Below are 23,406 nucleotides of genomic sequence, written 5' to 3'. Positions count from 1 at the left end.
AATCTTTTCTAAGACTATTTTCTAAGACTTAAATATGACCTCTTGAGCTTTATTTACACTAATTATACCCCAAGTTGTACTTTGTTGGCCTATGGCATTACATAAATGACACAAAAAAAAAGAATTGCCGCAAAAAAGAAGTAATTTATACGCCTTTCATTTAAAAACATCTTATAAATATCACAACGACAATCAATTCATTTAATGTAAAAAATCTTTATATTTTAGCCTCATGGGTTATAAAGCAGATTTTATATTGGACATCAAGTGGAGAGCCAACGTGATACCATATAGTTTTTAAAATAGTTTTTAATGTTAAAAAAAAGTTCTTAAAATCAGAAATGTATTAATACCATGAAGCGCACAGGCCCAACAATATGCAACATGACTAACATAAAAAAGGGCAGAATTTCAAACCCCCAATTTCGTATATTCATAAACAACAGCAGAAATGTGATTTAGAATCATTATAGTTGGACTGTTTGCTTTCTAAATGTCAACTGGATTTGGTTTCATGCTCTTCACAGTTATTAATTCACAGCACGTAACACAATGTGTTGTTTATCCTCTTGGCAAGTGAATGTGTATTTAATGTTTGGGTTGTATTATCTTGCATAGTTTTGTTTATGTTTATCAAGGATGAGGGCATGTCAAGCACCCTGTGTTGGCATCTGTCTAATCTAACGGCTTCTACCAAGTAAAAGATGAATTTGTGCCAAAAAATACAATAGAGTTTGAATGGGCATAGACTTTGAAATCAACAGCATAAAACACTTGTCCCTTTTATGTTGCTATTCTATATGCACAATTATTTAGCTGAATTGTATTATTTGCATTAAATATTGTATTTGTTTGTGACCCTTTCGGAACAGATTTGCAGCCTCCCCAGTGAAAAAATATCGCTCTAATGAAGTATTAATTGATATATTATAATTATATATATATATATATATATATATATACACACACACACAAACTGTAAAAAGTGATCAGTTGACTTAACTTAAAAAAGTGAGGAAACCCATTGCCTTCAAAATATTAAGTAGGGCCTAAATAAACTTAAAAAATTAAGTTATGTGCTTTTTACCTTTTTTTTAAGTCGATTTTTACCGTATATATCTTATGTGTGACCCTATAACAATTCATAATCCAATTTATGTAAACAAATGTGAGAATGAAAACAAACTTACACAAGAGCTTTTGGGCTCTGTATTCAACTTTGTGCATTTTAATCGTTGTGCATGTTCTGGCATACAATCTTTTGCAGGTATATTCATTTCCTTTGAAATCACAAATCAATTACTTGAAAAAAGTTGAAAATAAAAACCATGAGTGAAATGGTTCAAAACTCTTTTATTTATTTTTATTTTTTTAATCTTTTCCAGACAAACACATTGATTTCTGGACCACAGTAGAGGATGGAAACCTTTCACAAACATTTTTTATTATTATTATCATTATTATTTGAAAATACAAATATAAAATTATACTTTCCACATCTGAGATGTGAGAGACCCCCATCCACTTTAGTTTATTTTACAACAGGGCTTGAGCAAGCCATACAAGAAGACCTGAAAGATGCTTTCAGACGTCAGTCCGTTCAGTCAGTTCTCACGGTAAAAAGTCCGTTAACATTAAAAAATGGGCAAGTGTTAGGAATGGGCAAGGCAATCAGCGAGGCCTAAACCTCAGGAGAAAATGGGAGACAGAGTTCCCAAAGGACGTGGCAAAAATAAAACCCTCCACCTAATGACACCGTGTTGACCGCACCGTCCCCATTGAGCTACACGTCCTCGTCCGGTTTACGCGACACATTCTGCAGCTAAACTACTTGGTGCTGCAGCTTACACGACACACAGCCAGTGAAACAAACAGTGTGAACTAGCGTCAGTTCGCCTACGATGATGATGATGATTCAACAATTTAACAAAGAGATATATACACTATACATATATATCTTGTATATGTATACAAGTATACTGTACATCAGACATTACAGTGTAGGACGTTTTGCTGCTTTATTAGTGGGATGATCGTTTTGGCCATTGCCTAGCACTTGCCGCAAAATTCAAGTTTAAATGGATACGGTAGTTCACTCCCAAAATCACTCGACACCTTCCAGGTCATTTTCTTTTTTCTTTTTCTTTTTTTTTTTTTAAACCAACAATTTTCCAATGATTTAACTAGTCTAGCAAGATGTGTAACATTCATCCGCTGTAAACTGCTGTCCATGGAAAACAAAATGGTGGCAACAGAGCCATGCTACCTTAAAGTCCAAGCTACAAGATCAAATTACGGGGAAAAAATAGGCTAAGCTAACCGACGCAAATGGAAAAGATTGCCAGCCTTCATTTTAATCAGCCTTCAGTCACACTCTTATTTGTCAGCAGAAGGGAAACGCGCTTCATCTGCTGTTAAACATTTGCCTTCAGCTGTTTAATCGAGTATCAAGACCTAAAATGGATGTGGATACTCAACTTTTTAAGAGAATAAGAACAAATAATGTTACAGTTTTAAAAAGATGTCACCAGTAAGAAAATGCTGTGCATGATTCATCCCGACAGCACCTTAAAATTTAGCTCAAATGTATTGAATAACTTCAATTAGACACCTTTCTTTAAAAGTTGTGCTATTTACCGATCATAACCCGCTAGTGTTACAAAAATCTCCTTCGCGAAGGTGCTACATTGGCTCATGTTTGATATCCCTGAGAAGAGATGTGATTCAGGAATACAGATTCAGTGTGACACTGGATTCACACTCAAGTCAAGCTAATTGGTATGACACCAGGACAGACAACGACGCTGTCTGCTATCGAATGCAGATGTTGAATTAAAATGAAAAGCTGGCAATGCAATTAAAAAGCACAAAACAATCGTGTCATATGTTCCACATGACTCAAAACTAAAGTAGACTCAATAAAAAAAAAATATTTTTAAAAAAGTAGCGGCATATGCCACTGGGATATTTTTTTTGAAGAGTATAAACATCAAAACCTATTAGTTTGATCTATAATGATTAGGCTATATCATCATCATTACTTTGTTAGAACCTACTAAAAAAATATTTATGAATTTCTTCATAATTATAGCTTGCATCCCCTTAAAAAAGAATGAAAGTGAAAGCGGTTTTGCATATCTAGCGTTAGCATTTAAGGTAGTATGGCACACACCCCTTTTAAAACATTCAAGGGTGGGGATCCAATTAATGCCTTGATTACAATTCAGTCGTACAGCAATTTCTTTCTCCTAGATTTCATCAGTGAGAGCTTTGGTTAGTTGAAACCATGTGAGACCAGCAAAACAGTGGAACAAAAAAAAAAGGAGAACAAAAAAGAAAGAAAAAAGAAAAAGAAAGAAAAATCACTATGAAAAGAACGCTCAGCATTTTTTGTCTTTTGTCTTTAAATGATTATAAAGAGAAAGTTCTATCCTTACTGGTCCTACAATTGCTAATGAATACGTCTACATCTTAACATTAAGTACATAACACCTACGACTACTCACTAAAGAGAGAGTGTGAGATATAGAGAAAGGGGAAAACGACAAAAGGAGAGTGATAGGGGAGGGGAAATGTGAAAAATACCAACCAAGAAGTGTATAGACCACTACACTGGCATCAAGACAGCACTCTTTTACAAGGTAAAGTCATATTCCTGTATTTTTTTTCTTATTTTTTTAAAAGTTTTTTTTACACACTACTAAAATACAATGATCAACATAAGATTACTGAATGAGGTGACAGGGAATGAAGAGAAACAATTGATAAATACAGTACATAATATCTGTATTATTGTCATTGTTATATTTAGTATAATCATTAACATCCACAAAAATATTGATAAAAATCCATCCCTATTTAAATTGAAAAGAAGTTCGGGATAATTTTCTTTCTTTTTTTTTTTGTACGTTTGTCTTTTTTGAAACAGCTCAAACAGTCAGCACAAAGTTCTCCTTACTTTTTAAAATCATATGACTTTATCACGTCTTTCTTGAGAAAGAATCCAGCATTCTGCCTCACCTGTTAGTTTAGTGAAATGAACAAACAGAAAAACTAAACTAAACAAAAAAAGAAAAGCAAAACCCCCAAAAAATAAATAAAGAAAAATAAAACATTTTCAACAAGATCGAAAAAAAAACAGCATACATCAGTCAATTCATATTTGTAAATATCATTCATATTTCTAAATGCCATTTGTGTCTCAGCAAATCCAGTCCCCACATGTACAACAAATGTGTGTAGCAGCTACTGGTTTCAATCAGTTTCAGTGTTTCTGAGGAAATGAACTATTGCTACCAATAAACTCATCTGTCATCTCTGATATTCTAGAATAAAATCCCTGGAAAGAGATCGTTTAAAAGTACAGTCTTCAAATCAACGCAAGCCAAGACTCGAGATTTGTAAGTGTTATCCTGTGTGGAAGGAAAGAAAGAAAGAAGCGGCTTCCACGGCGATCCTTCACGTGACCCATGTTAGAGACTGTCGGTTGACATGTGCAAATAGAAAATGATAAATTCTCTCTCACAGTGCAATGATTTACTTAATTTCAAAACAACACTTTAATATCTTTTTCAATATCTGTCTCAGGCTAAAATAAATTAATTTGTAATCTCCTTTAAAGTAATTCTCACAGGACTGAGGTAATGGTATAAAAGACTTGGTTTTCCTAATCGTAGAGCAATTGAAATATTGCCTTTGTAATGTATTCGAATCGTTCGGCGTCATAACCTCCGCGCGCACGGGAAAAAGAAGCCCACACTAGAACACCAAATGAAACGCTAACGTGAAATTGAAATGTCTCGACACGGTTTGAAATCATAACTCTGATGTGTGCTTTGGATTTTGTGGTGATTTCTGTATATTGTCTTTGTAAGCTGTGCACATCTTCACGTACTATCTAATCCGTATGCTGGTCTGACACAAGCCGACGGTATTTACAAAGCGAGCTAACAGTGTTGGATTGAGTTTCGTCCGTACTGGGGTAAATCACGGCCTTTGTGCTACAGATGGACCTCGGTTACTGCGTTGAGCCTCGAAGATATTTTTGCACTGACATATTGCGTCTTGCGCACGATACAACCTCTATGACACCGTCACAAAAATATGGTTCTCTCTCAGAAACAGTTTGATGCAGTGAACAGAATAATATTTACAGTTTCAGAATTCTTTTCTTTTTAAATCTCATTTCACAAAGTATTAAAAGGAAAGCTTTTTCTTCTTCTTCTTTTTTTTCTTCTTCTCATCGACAACAAAAATGACATTTATAAAAAAGGACTGTGAAAATATTGTAGTCCTCTTATTGCCCAAAATAGGTAATCATGGTTAACAAGACATCACAATAAACATAGAACAGAGCTACTAAGATTTTTTTTTTTGAGTTACCCACTCATTGCGGTTTAGGCTTGAATTAAAAATGTCCGAGTCATCTCGATCCGTTTTCTTGCTCGAATGAAATGAAACCTGAAAACGCGATAGACGAGGACTGTGAAACGAAACTGCTATTGGAATATCACTACCTCTAAAAACGAAACAAAAAAAAAAAGACATTAGTTTATGCTTACATAGTCGCTCTCATCAGAGAACTTTCAAGAACAATGAAGAACATCTAGAAACTCAAATAAACGTGTACACAATTAAAGATGACTAAAAGGAAAGACAATAAAGGAAAAGGAAAATCCTAAGTCAAGGTCAGGGCTACACTAGGATAAAATATTCAAAAGCCAGGTTTTCAGTATAGTACAGCAGATTTGTTTTGTTTTTTTTCTTGTTTTTTTCTTCTTGCTGAGATGATTCTGACGTTTGGGTTTGTTCTTCGTGTGGCGCCATCTCAGCTTTAGATTCCCGTTCAGCGCTGTAGTGCTTGAAGTTTAATGGCCTTTACCTGTACACAGAACCAATTAGAAACTCCGGCCAGTCTTCCCCGGGCCTCCTGATAAACTCTGCTGAAGCAAACAGACAAGTGTATCAGATTTCACACATATACTTCAGGTAAAATGGTGTGTGTGTGTGTGTGTGTGTGTGTGTGTGTGTGTGTGTGTGTGTGTAAAATGTGCTGCATCTGAGCCTTACTGGTGACAATCATTTTATGTCTGTGAATTGAACTCTATGAACCTTGTCACGGATACATTTGACTATATGTTTATCATCATAAAGGCAGATTTTGTAGATAAATACACGACTGTTCAAAAAATGTGGGGTCAATAAGATTATCCTGCAAGAACCTTCAATTGACCAAAAGTGACAATCAAGACGTTACAACAGATTTCTATTGAGCACAACGGTTGTTGTCATTTGAGCAGCAAATCATCACATTAGAATGATTTCTGAAGGGTCATGTGACCCTGAAGACTGAAGTAATGATGCTGAAAATTCAGCTTTGCATCACAGGTTAGGGATGCACCGATATGAAAATTTTGGCCGATACCGATAACTTTTGTATATTTGAAAGCCGATAACCGATATATTGGCCGATAAATCTAAATCCAAATTTTTTAATCATTTTTAAAAAGGCTGATTACAAAAACAAAAGTCTCACCATTAAAAAGCCATGTCCCAAGCACACAATTATAATGATGTTTTCATTATAATTTTATGTAGCCCATATGACAGACTTGCGCTGCACGTGTTGCACTGAACTGTATTTTCCTTTTTTGAAGTGATTCCAATCATATTTCAAGCAATTCATCATGGCATTAGATGTAGGAAATAATCCATTATTTATCGGCTTTAATTTATCGCCAAAATTTTCTGATCATACCGATAACATTAACAACGAACATATATCGGCCGATACCGATATGGTGGCTGATATATTGTGCATATATATGGTGAATCCCTAGTGAAAAACATTCAATAAAAAAAAAAAGGAAAAAAAATGTCCGCAATATTATTGTTTTTACTGTATTTTTAATAAAATAAATGCAGATTACTGCTTAAAAAAATCTTACTGGCCCCAAACATTTGAACAGTAGTGTAAACTGTGTCTGTGTATACGTGTCTTTTCAATACCTGGTTTTATTATTTTATTCAATATTAATGTTATTTATTTAATGGGTGAGTTGGGTCGGATAGTGAAGCAAAAGCATCCCACAAGTGTCAATCATAGAATTAAAGTCCTTCAATACTATTTAAACTGCATCACGGATGCCTTTGATCTATTATTCTAAAACATGAACAATAGTCATCAAGAATTAGCAGATGTGTAAAAACTTTCAACTGGCAATGCAATTCAAATACAATTTCACTTCAGTCAAAGACTTTTTCGTTTTTTTTCTAACAAAACTGAGCTTTTTAAAAGCATACATTGTCTTTGGAAGTGCAGTGTGTTTGATAAACTGATGCTTCTGATTGTACACAGTAAATCTAGTTCAAACATAAAGTGTGTATCGATTCAGTCCGCCTGAAAGTTTGCTGCTGACAGCTTTAAATTGAAGTAGAGATGTTATATCGTTCACTATCAGAATCACTCCGCCGTCAGCATCTTTTCATTAGAGGCTTGGGTCGTGTAGGCTCAGATACAGAACACATCAGCGCTTTTATTGCAAACACATCTTATCTACATGGAGTTCAGACACATATGTTAGTGTTTCAAGCATGCAGAAACTCTTCGGATGTCCATCCAACCAGGAAATGACAAGTTAAGAACCTGCTTGTCCGCTGCTGTTGCTTTCTCTGACTGCTGATGTGTACTTCAATCAAACGTTTGGAGAATCCATACAGATGGAGCGATTCTACATACTCATTAAATCAATCATCCGTTTTGCCTCGAGGACAAAATGAGAAGCTCTTTAGGAAGATTATGGGCAACAAACCGCAGTCCGCAGGCCTCTTATCCAGACGACAGGTCACAGGTAAATGCCACGGAGCCACAGAGCCTGGCGTAATCGCAACTGAAGCATCACCGCAGGAGATAAAAAAAAGTCTGGGTGCAAATATTAACTAAGTATAGGGGAGGGATTTCGACCAAATAAATGCGCATCCACTTACCCACACACAGCGCATTTAAATAAGCGAGTCATCATCGATTTAGCTCTATCTGGCATCTCAGCATATACTCAAAATCACCTTTAAGTCCTTAAGACCTAGCTATACAAGAGAAGTGATTACGGAAACAGCGCCTTATCCGAAAAACCTGATGAATTACATCAGATGGCACCTAAGTCAACAGAGTCTCAGCAAAGAGTGCTCGCTTCCAGGTGCACGCTAATCAAAGCCGCAACACCTGTGCATCATATCCAAATACAGCACTTCACAGAGGATACGAGTCGACGCGCGGCGCGAAACAACCCTGGCAGTGAAAGAAAGCAACTGCGCAGTTTTGAGTAGACCCGCTCGCAGACATCATGCATGAAAGATCAGTCGAATGACAGACAGGCAGGCGGAGGATAAAGGAGGAACTAGTGACAAAGAGTAACGGGGGAAATGTGTAGCCTCCGCGCTTACGATGTTTGAGAAGCGGGAGACACTTTTAAAGGGCTTTAAAATGAGGATTTAATAACATAGATGTTCAATGAGAGATAAGACTTTTGAAATCCAGATTGTTGCATATGAAGTGTAAATTCCCTTGTCTGGGACGTAAAAGCCCTTTAAAAGCCTTAAGGTGTTGATGAAAAAAATTAAATAAAAAATAAGAGCACTACACGGATTCAACGTAAACTCATCTGAGATCAAAAGGAGAGGGAATCAAAATGAATAGGCAGATGGAACAGGAAGATAGTATGGTGAATAGATGCATAATTATGATGCACAAGTAAAAAAAAAAAATATATTTATATTTCATAAATGATACGGGATATCTACCTCAAATGAGATGGCAACCAACCACCTGTTAGGTTTCAATGGTATCCATTTGTAAAAGCTGTCGCAATCAAAGGACCCTAAAAGTGTACAGTTAGTAATGGTGTCAGTATGCATTCTGAGTGAAGTGATCACTCGTAAGTCATTTCAATCATTGCATGTGTTGCTAGCATGAATGAATGTTATCTATCAACCTTAAAGATCAGTCCACATCATTCCCTCAGTCTGATCTAGGTGAACAGCAGGAGAGTGCAGGAATAACTGTAACACATAGTAAATGTAATTGGTCATAACTTAATGCACAATACACACCGTGGCCATAAAGATATTTGCACACCTGAGTGGTGGGTGCATCAAAACATCAAACCCTATTTGAAAGAACCGTAGCTTGCAATAGGAATCAGTAATGTTACAACGTTTTAGTCATGTGACATCCATCAGCCTTTTAAAGGCGGCACGACTGAAACGTCGCAATAAATATTGGTTTCGCAAGCTACAGTAGTTGTGGAAGCAAGTTCAGCAAGAAAGTTGTTGTAAACATAAATGTAGTCGTAATTATACTAACAATAAATCAAATAATACAACCTTTTAAACAATTCTCTCTTTTTAAAGTTAGGCCTGATATAAAAAAAATATATATATACATTTTTTTTTTTAAATAAAAAACTTAAAACAGACTATACAACTTACTACGGAAGAGGATTAGGGCCAGGCAATGATAAAAAAATAAAACCATCTCGAGATTAAAGTCATTATAATGCGAGATTAAACTCGTTAAATTTAGAGAAAAAAAGTCGAAATACAATCTTGAAAATAAACTCATTAAATATCGAGAATAAAGTCGTTGTGTTGCGAGAAAAAACTCGTTAAATTTCGAGAAAAAAAGTAGAAATACAATCTTGAAAATAAACTCATTAAATATCGAGAATAAAGTCGTTGTGTTTCTAGAAAAAAACTCGTTAAATTTTGAGAAAAAAGTCGAAGTAATTGTGAGAATAAACTCCCTACTGATAGAGGACATGGCAGAGTTAGATCACTTAGTCAATCTATATTTTTGACTTTCTTGCAGTAACAAAGAATAGAACATGGTCTAGGTCGGCTAGGTGTTTTTAGAAGAACAAATCAGTCCAATTTGCGCGATGTACTCGCTTTTGTCCAACATGAAATTCATCGAGGTTTCGTGGTTTCCCAGGATACCATAAGACGCATTATTTGTTGATGCTCAAGGTGTGGAATTACGACGAAGGAGACGCTTGAGAAGACGCCACTTGCGCTGGCCCAAATGCACTCTGGCATATACGATAAATTAAAACCGTACAGCATTGCTATTAGCTGTATATGGTTACAGTCGTTACATTCTGTGGATGGAGGCGTACACAACCAACAACGATTAATAATGCGTCTTATGGTATCCTGGGAAACCACGAAACCTCGATGAAGTTGATGTCAGTATGCAATGAACACTGATCGAATGCGTTATTCTCTACATTTCATTTCGACTTTTTTTCTCGAAACACAATGACTTTATTCTCGAAATTTAATGAGTTTATTCTCAAGATTGTATTTCGAGTGTTTTTCTCGAAATTTAACAAGTTTTTTCTCGCAACACAACGACTTTATTCTCGATATTTAATGAGTTTATTCTCAAGATTGTATTTAGACTTTTTTTCGCGAAATTTAACGAGTTTAATCTCGCATTATAATGACTTTAATCTCGAGATGGTTTTATTTTTTTATTATTGCCTGGCCCTAATCCTCTTCCGTAACTTACAGACTAACAGTTTACAAACGATAATCATTTTTACATTTATCGCATATCAAATTAAGCAGCAAATTGTTTAATGTCTGAATTAAGAAATGGGCTGGTATTAAAGATATTTGAGGTTAATTTGGGCTAAAATGTTGAGGAAAAATTTGCAAAAAGTATTACATTTATTCCTGCTCTCCCCTTTTAAATCTTTTTGTGCCAAACAATGAAGCAAAATGGAAAGAGATATGTACATTTCAAAGAGCAAGAGAGAATGGAAAGTAAGAGAACATATTTGATTTTTTTTTTTAAACAAAGATCAAGTAATTGAATATAATCATTTGCATTCATGCCAACAATAACAACATTAATGAATTCATCTGAAATCACAATTCATGCAGCAAGATACAAACGCTGTCAGAAATCACATATAAGCCTCAATCTGAGCGGCAAAACTGTGAACTTCACCAGTGTCAGGCGCCGGTCCAAACACTGGGGAACAAGAAGGCTGGCGAGATGTATACATTTATAGAAAGAACATATTTTCTTTTCAGTTTGTGAGGATGCTACAGAGGCTAAGAGAAACAGCAGTTCATGTCAGACAGCGCAAAAAAAAAAAAAAAAATCTCTTTCTGCCTCCAGAACACTGTCAATCACAAGCGAGATGTTCTGAGGGTTTGAGGCCAACCTAAATTTGACTCTATTTAGGTTAGAAAAACTCAATCTGAAAGTCAAGCGCAAGGTGACATTGTTATTCTGAAAATCCCGTTTGGATTTAATGAGTGCCCGGTCTGTTTGGCAAACTGTACTTAAGGGCAGAAGAGAGAGAGAAAAAAAAAACGTATTTGCTTTTCCTCCCAAACAAGAGATTGGAGGGGCACTGAAAGCAGAATGAATCAGAGGTGTGTGCAGATAGGCAATAAACAGTGTCCTCACATACAAAAGCTCTTATTCATTTTTCCAGCAGATCTGGACGGCGGTTGAAAAAGCGTCTGGAGCCGGTAATTCCCTCGGCAGCCTGTGATTTAGAGCGGCCTCCCTCATCAACCCCCCTGCGAGTCGGCTCCGGCTCCTTTTCTCTCACGCCCAAATCCCGCTCCATCTCTCCGCTCCGTTAAAGGTTAAAAACGAATGCACGGAAGGAATAATGAATGCCTATGGCTTCAAAGGCCAAGACAACATATTCTTATGACAGGGTTTCTCACAAGAGTTTATTATCGCCTTATTGATTTACATATGCACTTTGTGTGGGGGACCTTTCAAAGGCTGCCTCTGGTATGCCCATCATCTGCTGGAAAAATAAAAAAGCCATTGTGTGCGGGGAAACAAAATACCGGGTTGAAAATGAGAGAAGAACTAATTGTGAGATTTCTGTCCTCCGGGCTGGCACATGAACAAAAGCACACTGACACATCACACTGCTGCTGACAGCCGGTACAAGTTCACAGTTTGTTATCCTGAAGTTGACAGAAAGAAAGAGAGAGAGAGGAATGCTGGTGGGAATGCAGAAATGTTAGCAATGCTAAAACCAACGCTATCTAACTTTAGCTATTTGCCAGGGCACCTGCTTGGCACTAATGAGACCGTGATTTCACATTTTTCAGCTTTCAAAAGAGAGATGTTTTTATAGCCTTGTTCCTGATAATTAGTATCGGTAAAACATGCACATCTATCACACCTCTGGACCCACCGCAACCTATTACATCTGAGGTGATTTATTTAGCACATATCTTCATGTATTTGCTTCTTTTGATTTCACATACTCACATATCACACATTCTTTTAGTCCTATTAGTTGTGTTAGAAATATTCATTCCTTCTGGGCAAATTCAATTTTGAAACTTTATTAGCTAATTCATTTATTAGCTAGCTAACATTATGCAGGGAATTCATTAAAAAGACGCACCGCATTTGTAGAAGGTATTTCAGCGCAAAATTCTTCATTCTTTCTGTACGAACATGCCTCCTTTCTATGAACACAATTTTATTTTGTATGCATTTTAGAATGATGGAGAACTTAATTGTAAACAGGCGAGTTTCTACATGTTACCGAGCCAATTTACTGTAGGTGCCTGGCATATTGCCAGTCTTGTGGTGAACAATTAATCTGTGCAAGTTAATAGACAGAAAAATATAGTTTGCCGTGGTTATCTTTAATCAAAATCTGAAAAGTTACTTGGTCTGGAATGGCGTTCCTTTTCTGATGACGTCGGTTTGACGGCTTGGGTTGAAAGCGCTTAACCACTCTCCTCAAACCGTTACTCTGCTATGAGCGAGAGATGGAGAGGAGGAGCGCTAAAGTAAAACCCTGCCCTCTGTTCAATATCCCCCTTTCACTTGGAAATACGTCACAACACTGGAGAAAAGTTGTTTGAAACTTCCGGTTCACGCGGACTTTAAGTTTATCAAATTGTGGTAGTCTGCTGCATTCGGGACTGTAAGAGGGATATTTGTGCCATGCAAACTGTGCTCAGCACATTTTTTGAGGGGTATTTGGACTGTTCCCCAATTAGGTGAACTGGAGGCTTCAACAGAGCTGACAGCTAGTGCAAATCCGCCATAATGCAAATATAAATACGCTACTATGCTACAATTCAGCAGTTCGTTTTTAGTGAATTCCCTCTTGATGTTTAAATGTATCTAACTAGTTTATATGTCAATGCAACTTCATTCTTGCCAGTTGCTCGCTCTCCAAATGAACTTTCGATCTGGTCTTTTTTTATTAAAGCATGGCAAAGAAACGGCACTCTAAAAACTAAGATAGCAGCTGCTAGAGTCTGAAAGCGCTAACTCGGGCAGGGTGGAGTTAGCATTAGGTGGCAGAGGACAGAGAAACTGTGACGGTGGTGAGCAGGGTACTTACAGCAATGCTGTGTCCGAAGCCGGAGCCGGGCTGGGGACTAGCAGCGCTAATGTAGTTGCCCACGCCGGAGTCCTGGCTGGTGGGGCCGTACAGGTCAGCCACTGGCCCGGGGCTGCTGGCTCCAGGAAAGGCTCCAGGCCGGGGCGGGTTGGTGCCTGCCGGAGAAGTGGCCGTGCCAACAGTGATGTGAGCAGGGTTGCTAGTCAGGACTGCTGGTGTGTAGTTTGACTAACAAGCTTAGCAAAAGCATGCACTATAAGCACAACATGTCATGTTTTGAAAGGAAGTCTTATGTGTGCATGTCTACAGCCTGGGGTGTTTGAGGAATAGCGGCCTAATGTATTCTCATCCAAAAGGTATGAAATGAAAAATAAAGAAACTAGTCACAAACTCTGCACATAGACACACACATCGCACAAAGCAAACTAGTCAGCTCTACTAGAAGCTAGCGACTGCTGCAGCAGTACATCTCATCATTCATGCAGATGAAAGAGGGTGCCGGACGCATATCGCCCGCATTCACATGGCATGCGTGCTACTCAAGTAGGTTTTAGGCAAGCATAGAGAGCTGGACTGCTGTGTGATGATCTATCTGATTTTTTTTCCCCCTCTGAGGGCATCTGTGATGTTTAAAAGTGTGATTCGCTTCCTTTCATTATCATAACCTCACCCCTCTCATACACTCCCTTTCCCCCAGTCTCACATCAAGTGCACTACGCCCATCCTCCTTCAAATTTGACTGCCGGTTCTCCAGTCCCTTTCTGAAAATTGCATGGGGGACTTTGCCACAACACCCCCTATCTAATCAACACCTGTCATTGAGAAAGTGGTCCTTTTTTCCCTTTTTTAAAAATATATACAGCAGTGATTATCTGGCAGTTAGCGTCAGGGGGCTATCAGCGGCCTGGAAACCAGGAAATTGCTGAGGGTGTCTTGGGTAAAAAGGTTGATCATGGAGTTTCCTCTCCACTGCAAGTGCAGCTCCACTTTTGCTAAAACTACATTTGGGTCTGAAAGCAGAAACCGTTGAAGATGAAGCCTGGGAGCTGAAATTAAACACTCGCCAAGCGCAAAATTCTGGCTTTGGTGAGTAAATCAAATGTTGCTGGGTGACTTTATTAGGAAATGCAACATAAAACAGTTTAAGTTGAATTGTAGGAATGCGCGATTCAAATCAAGCATGCTGTGATGTGCGTGTCTTCTAATAACAGAAGTTTATCGAGTGAGCTTAACAATGCTTACATTGTCTCTAGAAGTAAGGTTCAAAAACACAAAACAAATCTACAGGAAATTATGTCATCATTTTTTTTATGTCAGATGCAGTTTCAACAAGAAACTTAGAATGACACAAACAAATATGAAAGAACAAACAGCGGGTTATTCAACAGTCAAAATAATTAATAAAAATAAAAAAAACAGTGTCATGGTTGGCAAGAAATATTAAGCGTGGGTAAGATTCTTCAACTGGGATATATTATCAGTAACTAACACTACTGAAAATATTTTTGTTAACTGAAATCAAGCTGAAATAAAATAAAGATAAAATATTAGGTAACTTAAACTGAACTTATAACTGAAATGAGTTTAAGATGAAGCACTAAAATGACTAACTGGAAATAAATAAAAACTATACCTGAACAATTTAAGGCTAAAACAAATATTAAAAACTTTTTTACTAAATTAAAAAATCTAAAAAATTAAAATGAAAACTGCTCATATATATTTTTTAAATGTAATAATTCAAAATAATATATAAATAGTATATGAATAATACTGAAATAAAACTGAATGGCATATTCTGGCAGCAAAGTTTGTTTGCCGAAGTTAGAACCTCTAAATTCAAGGAGCAGAAATACTGACAAATGTGTGAAGGAGCAAGGAGGAGCTGGAGGGGGTTTTGGGGGGAATTACAATTAGACTATAATTATATCAGACCACTTGAGCCATGGCTGCTGTCATTCGCAGATGACCCCTCCATTTCATTGCTGTTGAGAGGCGAATTAAGGAAAATAAAAACAAATGCATGAATTAAATTAAATGAACGTGCTCAGAAACTTTGAGGCCCCTTGCTGTGCCGCGCTCATTTTTCTCCTACGCACAGCCCTCTATGACACTTCCATTAATAAGCGAATATTAAATCAAGTTCCTCCACAGGCGGAGGCCTTCAGATCAGCGTCCATTGAAGAGGGAGTCTATTACTGCAGCAGCCTCCAAAAAACTCGGGAGGGTAAAAGATATCTGTATGAATGGAATATTAGCCCGGAGGGATCGGGTAGGAGAGCAAATGTGTTAGATAGGGGGCAATATGCCGCCGTGGGTAAACTGAACGAGGCAGACTCACACAATCTGTCTGCTTTTCACATAAATGAGGACACAGACAACAGGAGAGGTGAGCGGCTCTACAGTCAGAGCTCTCACTTCTAAATGTCAGCGTATCAAAATAGCGTCAGCTACGTCTAGGGATGATGGGAAAGCGTGTATTATCTGCTACTAGATTTGAGTGGAAGGGAAGATGGCTGTCACCAGTGTACCACCTGTCTGCAACTAGACCACTGTAATTGTAAAATAGGACGCACAATTAAGCAAGGGAGAGCAAGTGACCAAATAACTACACCAGTCTCGGAAAAGAAATGGGTAAAAAAGTGCACAAATCATTTGAGTAAATCAGTATTTCTGTCTTGATTTAAAATTGAAATAATAAAAAGTATCTTTAAAAGAAAATATATTTACTTCTTAGTAGGATTATAGAGATTCATTTAATAATAATAAATTAGATTAAATATAAGATTATTTTCAGAGAGTATATCCTGCATTTATTTATTATTACTAATATGTGACCCTGGACCACAAAACCAGTCGCACGTGTATATTTGTGGCAATAGCCAATAATACATTGTATGGGTCAAAATTATAGATTTTTCTTTTATGCCAAAAATCATGAGGATATTAAGTAAAGATCATGTTCCATGAAGATATTTTGTAAATTTCCTACCGCAAATATATAAAACGTTTATTTTTGTGAGTGAATGCAGCACAATCGCGAACATAAATTAACAACTTTAAAGACGATTTTCTCAATATTTCGATTTTTTTGCACCCTCAGATTCTATATTTTTAAATAGTTGTATCTCGGCCAAATATTGTCCTATCCTAACAAACCATACATCACTGGAACGCATATTCATTCAGCTTTCGGATGATGTATAAATCTCAATTTTAAAAAAAAAATACCCCATGTGACTGGTTTTGTGGTCCAGGGTCACATATTTTAAGCATAAAACTTTTCAAGTAAGATTTATGCTTGATGATAATAATAATACCAATAAACAATTGGCCACAAATACTTTTTTTATTTATTATTATTGGTAAACAAAACAAAAATACTGATAAAGGTGATTAAGGTGATCAATATGTGAGGAATTCAGCAAAGTATCGAAGCCTCTTAAAACAGCAGGGAGTCAGAAAAACGACATAGATCACAGGTTCTCCTAAATGTTAACTCGCATCTTGAAATTGTTCTCGGAAAGATCTGGATCACGAATCCAGATCACCAAATCACAAATAAACCCTTCTAATATAAGAGGGGTGAAACCAGCACACTGTAAGTGACAGCCCTGGTTAGCATCACGTCCTGGGCTATGACTGGCTTCTGTATTCCCAATAGGCCTCCGCTAAAAAGACACAGTGATTCGCTGTCCTTTATAGCCATCAATGGGGATGTGCTCATTAACAGAACAAGACATTGCTTTTGTAGCTCAATATTGCTGTGAAACTAATTCATACACATTAGCAACTATTACGGATTTATTTCAACTTTTTTCTTTAAAGAAAGGGAAAGCGTTGTTATAGGTCATGAGACATCTCGGAAGTTAAGTATATTGCTCACAAGGTCGAAAGAAATGCAGAACTTTAAAACCAACAACCGCTAATACCGTCAACATTCCTTGGCATTCCATAACTGGGATCTGAACCATAAACAGTCTGGTTGCTGGCGTGGACGTCTAATCCACACATGCCTCAATTTACTAGTCATTACCATGGCTCTTGACAGCACTTATTTTTCTCTTTTTTTTTTTTGCTTAAGACGTGTCTTGTTTACTGCCAAGAGCTCAAGACCTCCTTCCTTTGAACTACAGGCTACTGAATATAAAGTGGAGCACTACTGTTTTTAAGAGGACCGAATGTCAGTTCAGTGGTGCACTACCATAAAGCATTACAATATATGCCAAGAGTTTGGGAATAGCAAAACTCTTCCCTTTAAATATGCTGTCAAAACAAGACGGGTTTTTTTTTTCCAACCATGCTACACACTCTTCTCATTTTCACTCATTAGTTTATGTAATTCTACATACAGTGGCCAAAAACGTATTTGAACACTTAAGCCACATTTAAAATGTCAGAATTTATTTGTATGAGAAAAAGTAGCAAACCAAGTGTCCTCTGCAATCAAATTATCCTGCATATTTTTTGCTCTAACATTTGACAACCAGAATGAGACATGCAAAACCTCACACACTTATTTTTTATGCAATATTTTGCTTAGAAAGTGTGCCTGTGTAATCCTTTACAGTAAATAACACTTGGTTTTGGTATTTTGTATGCATTGCAATGACATTTGTTCATTTTAAAGTGTGACTTAAATGGATAGTTTACACATAAATGAACATCTGTCATCATTTACTCATTCTCGCGCAGCTCCAAACATGCATGCCGCTTTCTTTGGCAGAACACAAAAAGAAGATCCATACAATAAAAAAAGGATCTAAAATGACACCAAATTTTTCAATACGTCTTCTTTTGTGTTCTACAGAAGAAAGAAAGAAAGTCACACTGGTTTAGAACGACATGGTGAATAAATGATGACAGAATGAACTATCTTTTCAAGTGTCTAAATACATTTCGGAGCCACTGTACTGTATATGTGAACAAACAGCATGAATACAGAGTAAAATAGTATGCAAATAAAGGGATGCATTAACAATTTATCTCAATATGTGATACCGTGTCCAAGTGCGGCAACTAAGCGATAAAATCAACTTCCAACAAATGGCTTGTCATTTTATTCTCAAGTACATGAAGTCGGATGTTTAGATATCATTTATCACATGCCGGCAGGCTGACAGTTGAGCGGTATGGAGCCAATGGGTGTGTAATACATATATACGTGCCTGAGTATGTACTGCACAAGATATGAACGCATTAATTGCACAGGGACTGTGACCGCAGCCAAATCCCGGATATATCTCCACAGTACATACGCATGTGTGCGTGCTCATGTATATACACTCCCTCAAATCCACAGGCAAAACGACAATGACACTTCAAGCAAGCTGCAAGGATGCACAAATCCCTCGCTTTCCCTTCTCATCTGTCCACCCCTCTCTCGCTTTAATGAATGGCAGGGTGATGAATAAACGGCATGAATCAAATCAATCATTGAATGAAGGAGAGGCGGGTACACACCTGGGCTCTTATACTGATCCGGGCTGGCCAGGTGCTGGAGAGGGGAGTTGCAGGCTGATGTGGCATGCTCGCTTTGCAGCAGCTGAGCCGCCTGGGGGCCCAGGGAGCCATAGTCCGCAAAGGAGAAGGGGGGCCCCCGTTGGTCGCTTGGCGAGGAATAGAAACCGTAATCGGGGAAGCCTGGGAGATACAGTACAGGGGAGGAGGAGGAAGGGAGGAGGATGAGGGCTGGGACTCCATCATTGGGGGAAACAGGACTTTGCATAGTAATGTTATGAAGCAATGTTTACTATCTGACTTGCATGGTTGTACAATGCAGCGTGCACTGGGAGGGAAGATAGATAGATAGATAGATAGATAGATAGATAGATAGATAGATAGATGAGTTTGTAAAGCCACATCTCGCTTTTTCCCCTGTGTGTGTGTGTGTGTGTGTGTGTGTGTGTGTGTGTGTGTGTGTGTGTGTGTGTGTGTGTGTGAATGTGTGAAGACTTACTGGCCGCCACTGTACAGTACACTACTATAAACACTTGTGTTTGCTGCAGACGGGGATACTGACACATAAGCATACGGAAGTCATGGTTTTAAAAACTTTTGATTGGTGATTACATAAAAACTGACTGACCTTAATAGTTCTTCTGAGAAAGGAACGCTCTTTATTTGAAATGCTAATTTGCATTTTCAGCATCCACAAATAACAAGCAGGAAAATAACTAATACCACTGACTACACACTCGTAATTAAACCTCAAATCATGCGTTGCGTAATGTCATCCTCTTTAAAAACATCAGATTTATAAATGTGAAGAACTTTTCTTTAATACGTGAAAGTATTTGCAAATCTTTGTTAAAATCTAAGGGTATGTTATTTTATTGTGCTCGAGTGCATGCGTGTTTCAATTTATTATGCAATCTATTACGAGTGAAAAGACGCTTTTACATATTACATTGGCATTGGAAAGTTTTTGGACACATAAAATGTATGAATGTCATTGCATTAGATATCACAATATCAAATCAAATTGCATTTATTTTAACAAATGAACAACTAAAATGTTTCCCAAACGATATTTCTGAGGTTTTAATTATAACATTTAATATAAACATAGAAACATTCTAGTGAATAAAACAAAATTCGCTAGATTTTTGTGTCCATATCATGACACTATGTTTGAAATATTGTATCTAATGATGCAATGAGATTCAGACATTTAAAAGTGTGACTTCAGTGTCAAAATACAGTGTGTGTGTGTGTGTGTGTGTGTGTGTGTGTGTGTGTGTGTGTGTGTGTGTGTATACAGACCTGTCAAAGGTTTAGAAACATTACCATTTTTAATGTTTTTGAAAGAAGCCTTTTATGCTCACCAAGCCCGCATTTATTTGATCAAAAATACAGAAAAAAATTTAATATTGTGAAATATTATTACATTTTAAAATAATGTTTTTCTATTTTAATATACTTTAAAATATAATTGATTCCTGTGATGCAAAGCTGAATTTTCAGCATCATTATTTCAGTCTTCAGTGTGACATGATCCTTCAGAAATCAATCTAACATGCTGATTTGGTGATCAATTTGCTGCTTAAAGTGATACTTTTTTCAGGATTCTCTGATAAATAACGTTAAAAAAAGAACAGAATTTATTTAAAATAGAAATCTTTTGCAACAATAAAAATTAAACAATTAAAAAGTTTGGGATGTGATAGGATGTGTTAAATCGATAAAAAGTGATAATAAAAGATTTAAGTTGCTAGAAAAATATATATTATAAATTCTGTTCTTCTTAACCTTTTATCCATCAACGAATCCTGAAAAAAAGTATCCCAGGTTCCAAAAAATGTTTAAGCAGCACAACGGTTTCCAACATTGATAATAACTGAGCATTAAATCATCATATAATATTATTACATAATATTATTACAATGATTTCTGAAGGATCATGTGACACTGAAGACTGGAGTATGATGAAAAATTCAGCTTTGCATCACAGATATTTTAAAGTATATTAAAATAGAAAACCATTATTTTAAATTGTAATAATATTTCACAATATTGCTGTTTTTGTCTGTAGTTTTGATCAAATAAATGAAGGCTTGAGATGAGCATAAGAGATTTCTTTCAAAAACGCACAAATGTTTCTTGTTTACAAGATATGATAAAAAATAAAAAAACGATTACACAATCAAACTCAAGTCTGTCACAATCTCCGTGTGAAAAGCAGACAAATGTGAGAAGATGTGACCTATTAGCTGAGTAGACCATCTGAAAATGGTCCATAGCGGTTGGTGTGTAATTAAGCTGACCCCATCCTGCACTGCCTGCTGTTGCTACAGACGTGGAGCTGTGAACTTGAGGGAAGGTGTTAAAGAGAGGGAACTCACAAAACTTCAGTGTACCTGTGCTAACTGTTTACAAATAGTCAATATAGCTCCTCTGCTAGGGTTTTATTTCAGACAACCTATCAGCCCAGAGAACGCCTCATTAGAGCAGCCTTGGTGAGGCACTATATTCGATTCTTCTTCCTTTTCCTCTGCCTTAATTAGTTTCAGAGGATCCCAGATATACCCAGCAGAACAAGCGAGGTCTATGCCGGCCTACGTTTAAGAAGAGTATAGGGAGTGATAAAGTAATATAAATAAAAGAAATGAGAAAACAAAAGGAACGCTGATTCTCTGACAGGCTGTAGTTGTGTTGCTCTGACCTTCTCCAATCACTCATTAATGATCCACATCTAGTCTGCTGACTGCTCACTTCAGCCCAAACCTTGAGTCTGCTCTAATGCCCGCGCTTCTGGTCGCCAAACACATTTATTAAAGACACAGAGATTTGTTGGTATTGCTTATACTACATGGCCTACACTGATTGTGAACATCTGTGTTAATCTCGAACAAAGGGTTTTCAAATTTCATCAACATTAACAAAGAATGTTTGTCACACTGTGAATACGCTTCTTATTTTTTTTAACAACTCACTAAACTACTTATTATAATGTCATTTTTTGGTTTTCACAACCATGACTGCTTTCAAAGGTCAATTTTGTTAATGTTGATACATTAACTATTTCCCAACTAGTGTTTTTAAAAAAAGTTTCCATCCACAGCAATTTTTATCATTTTCACAAATCTTTCATGGCCCCCAGAATATTTAGCAATTTATCAAAAGAAAGTATTTTATTCTAGCTTCAAGAATTATTTTTATCATTAAGACCTGAATGTGGGTAAGTTTAATAAAAAAAGCAACATTTTGAACAAAAAGGCTGAGAAAATGGTGTTGTCAAAGACTACAACGTGCATAAGCAATGCTTCTATCGCTTGTTTCTGCTTCTTCTTCCGGCAACTCCGGTCCTGGAGGGCCACTGTCCTGCAGAGTTAAGCTTCAGCCCTGATATCAGCTCACCTGCCTGTATCTATCTAGTAATCTGAAAACATTGATTGCCTTGTTCAGGTGTGTTTAATTAGGGTTGGAGCTAAACTCTGCAGGACAGTGGCCCTCCAGGACCGGAGTTGCCTATCCCTGCTCTACAGTATAACAATGAAAACACAGAGCCGGAAAATTCAGTCTGTGGCAGGGAAAGAGTCATTTATACATACAATTTCAATATTTGGTTTATGCATTCATCAAATACTTTTTTTTTTTTATAATAATAAAAAAAAAACTATGTCTAAAACTATTTCAAATTCATACTGGTGTAGAACTACAGCTAATTCGTTTGGTTATTCCATAAACTCATATTACTAACAGATGCATAAAGACAAATATAGTCATGCAATCTCATTCCATAAACATATAAAGTAGAATGAGGTGCACCAAAGCAAAGTCCACAAAGATATGGTTTTAATGACTCTGGCGTGGAATAACTTGACTGGCTTGCAAAAACCCCAAACCTGAACCCCTACTGAAGACATTTGAGAGGAATCAAAGCTCTGCAACCCGAGGAGCGGAAGCTGTCAGGAAGGATTAACTCCCCATTAACGCCAATGGTTTTGAAATTAAATTTTCAGCAAGCACATACAGGTGTGGAGTTTGCTGTCCACACATTTTTGGCCATGTAATCTACCTTTCTCAGGCGTCTTTCCAAGAAAAGGCTAAATGAAATATGTGTTAAAAATTCCTGTTTTTTTATTCTGTTTCAGGGACTGCCAAAAGAGAAGAGAACAGTGAAATTCACAGGCGCTGCTACTGAAAAAATGCTTACGATCAGTAAACAGAAACGAGCATGAAAATCCCCATCCTGCCAGTACCTACATTCCCAAACGCGAATAAATCACATATGCATCCAGACGTTCAAGCTCTCTCCCGCTAACTGCGCAAAAACGAAGGAAATGCCTGAGGTATGCTCAGAATCTTCAAGTGTTTCGGCTTCTCGGAGAGGAGGGGAAAGCCCACTCCAGCGCGCACATCTTTAATCATTTAAGGAAAGCAACCAAAAATGCACTTAGGCTGAATCCATTTTTGATGGGCCTCTCTAATAGATGGGCGTCCTTGAGGTTCAAAGGGAACCCTGGACGCGCCTCTTAATTAGACAAGCTGCCATTCC

General features: G+C 37.1%; 1 protein-coding gene across 21 annotated transcripts in view; it reads right to left on the bottom strand.

The window, feature by feature from the left end:
- Positions 1-2,163: 2,163 nt before the first annotated feature.
- The window catches only part of msi2b (musashi RNA-binding protein 2b), a 245,566-nt gene continuing 224,323 nt past the window's right edge, over positions 2,164-23,406 (bottom strand). For 3 of the 21 annotated variants that reach the window (XR_013797153.1, XR_013797154.1, XR_013797155.1), the window contains 5 exons: positions 18,870-19,049; positions 13,407-13,561; positions 8,991-9,057; positions 8,800-8,876; positions 5,239-5,939 (listed from right to left, as the gene is read on the bottom strand). Coding sequence is in view for 16 of the 21 variants with exons in the window: in XM_079609473.1 (XP_079465599.1) it covers positions 8,992-9,057; positions 13,407-13,561; positions 18,870-19,049 (401 nt within the window). In the remaining 5 variants the exon portion in view is untranslated. Of the gene's footprint in view, positions 5,943-8,799; positions 8,877-8,990; positions 9,058-13,406; positions 13,562-18,869; positions 19,050-23,406 lie in introns of all 21 variants that reach the window. The other 18 variants (XM_079609469.1, XM_079609470.1, XM_079609471.1 and 15 more) reach the window with 13 other exon arrangements.

The sequence above is a fragment of the Phoxinus phoxinus genome, assembly GCF_949152265.1.
Source record: "Phoxinus phoxinus genome assembly, chromosome: 4".
NCBI classification, from domain to species: Eukaryota; Metazoa; Chordata; class Actinopteri; order Cypriniformes; family Leuciscidae; genus Phoxinus; species Phoxinus phoxinus.
Note: the sequence above shows the minus strand (reverse complement) of the source record. Positions and strands in the feature narration are given on the sequence as shown.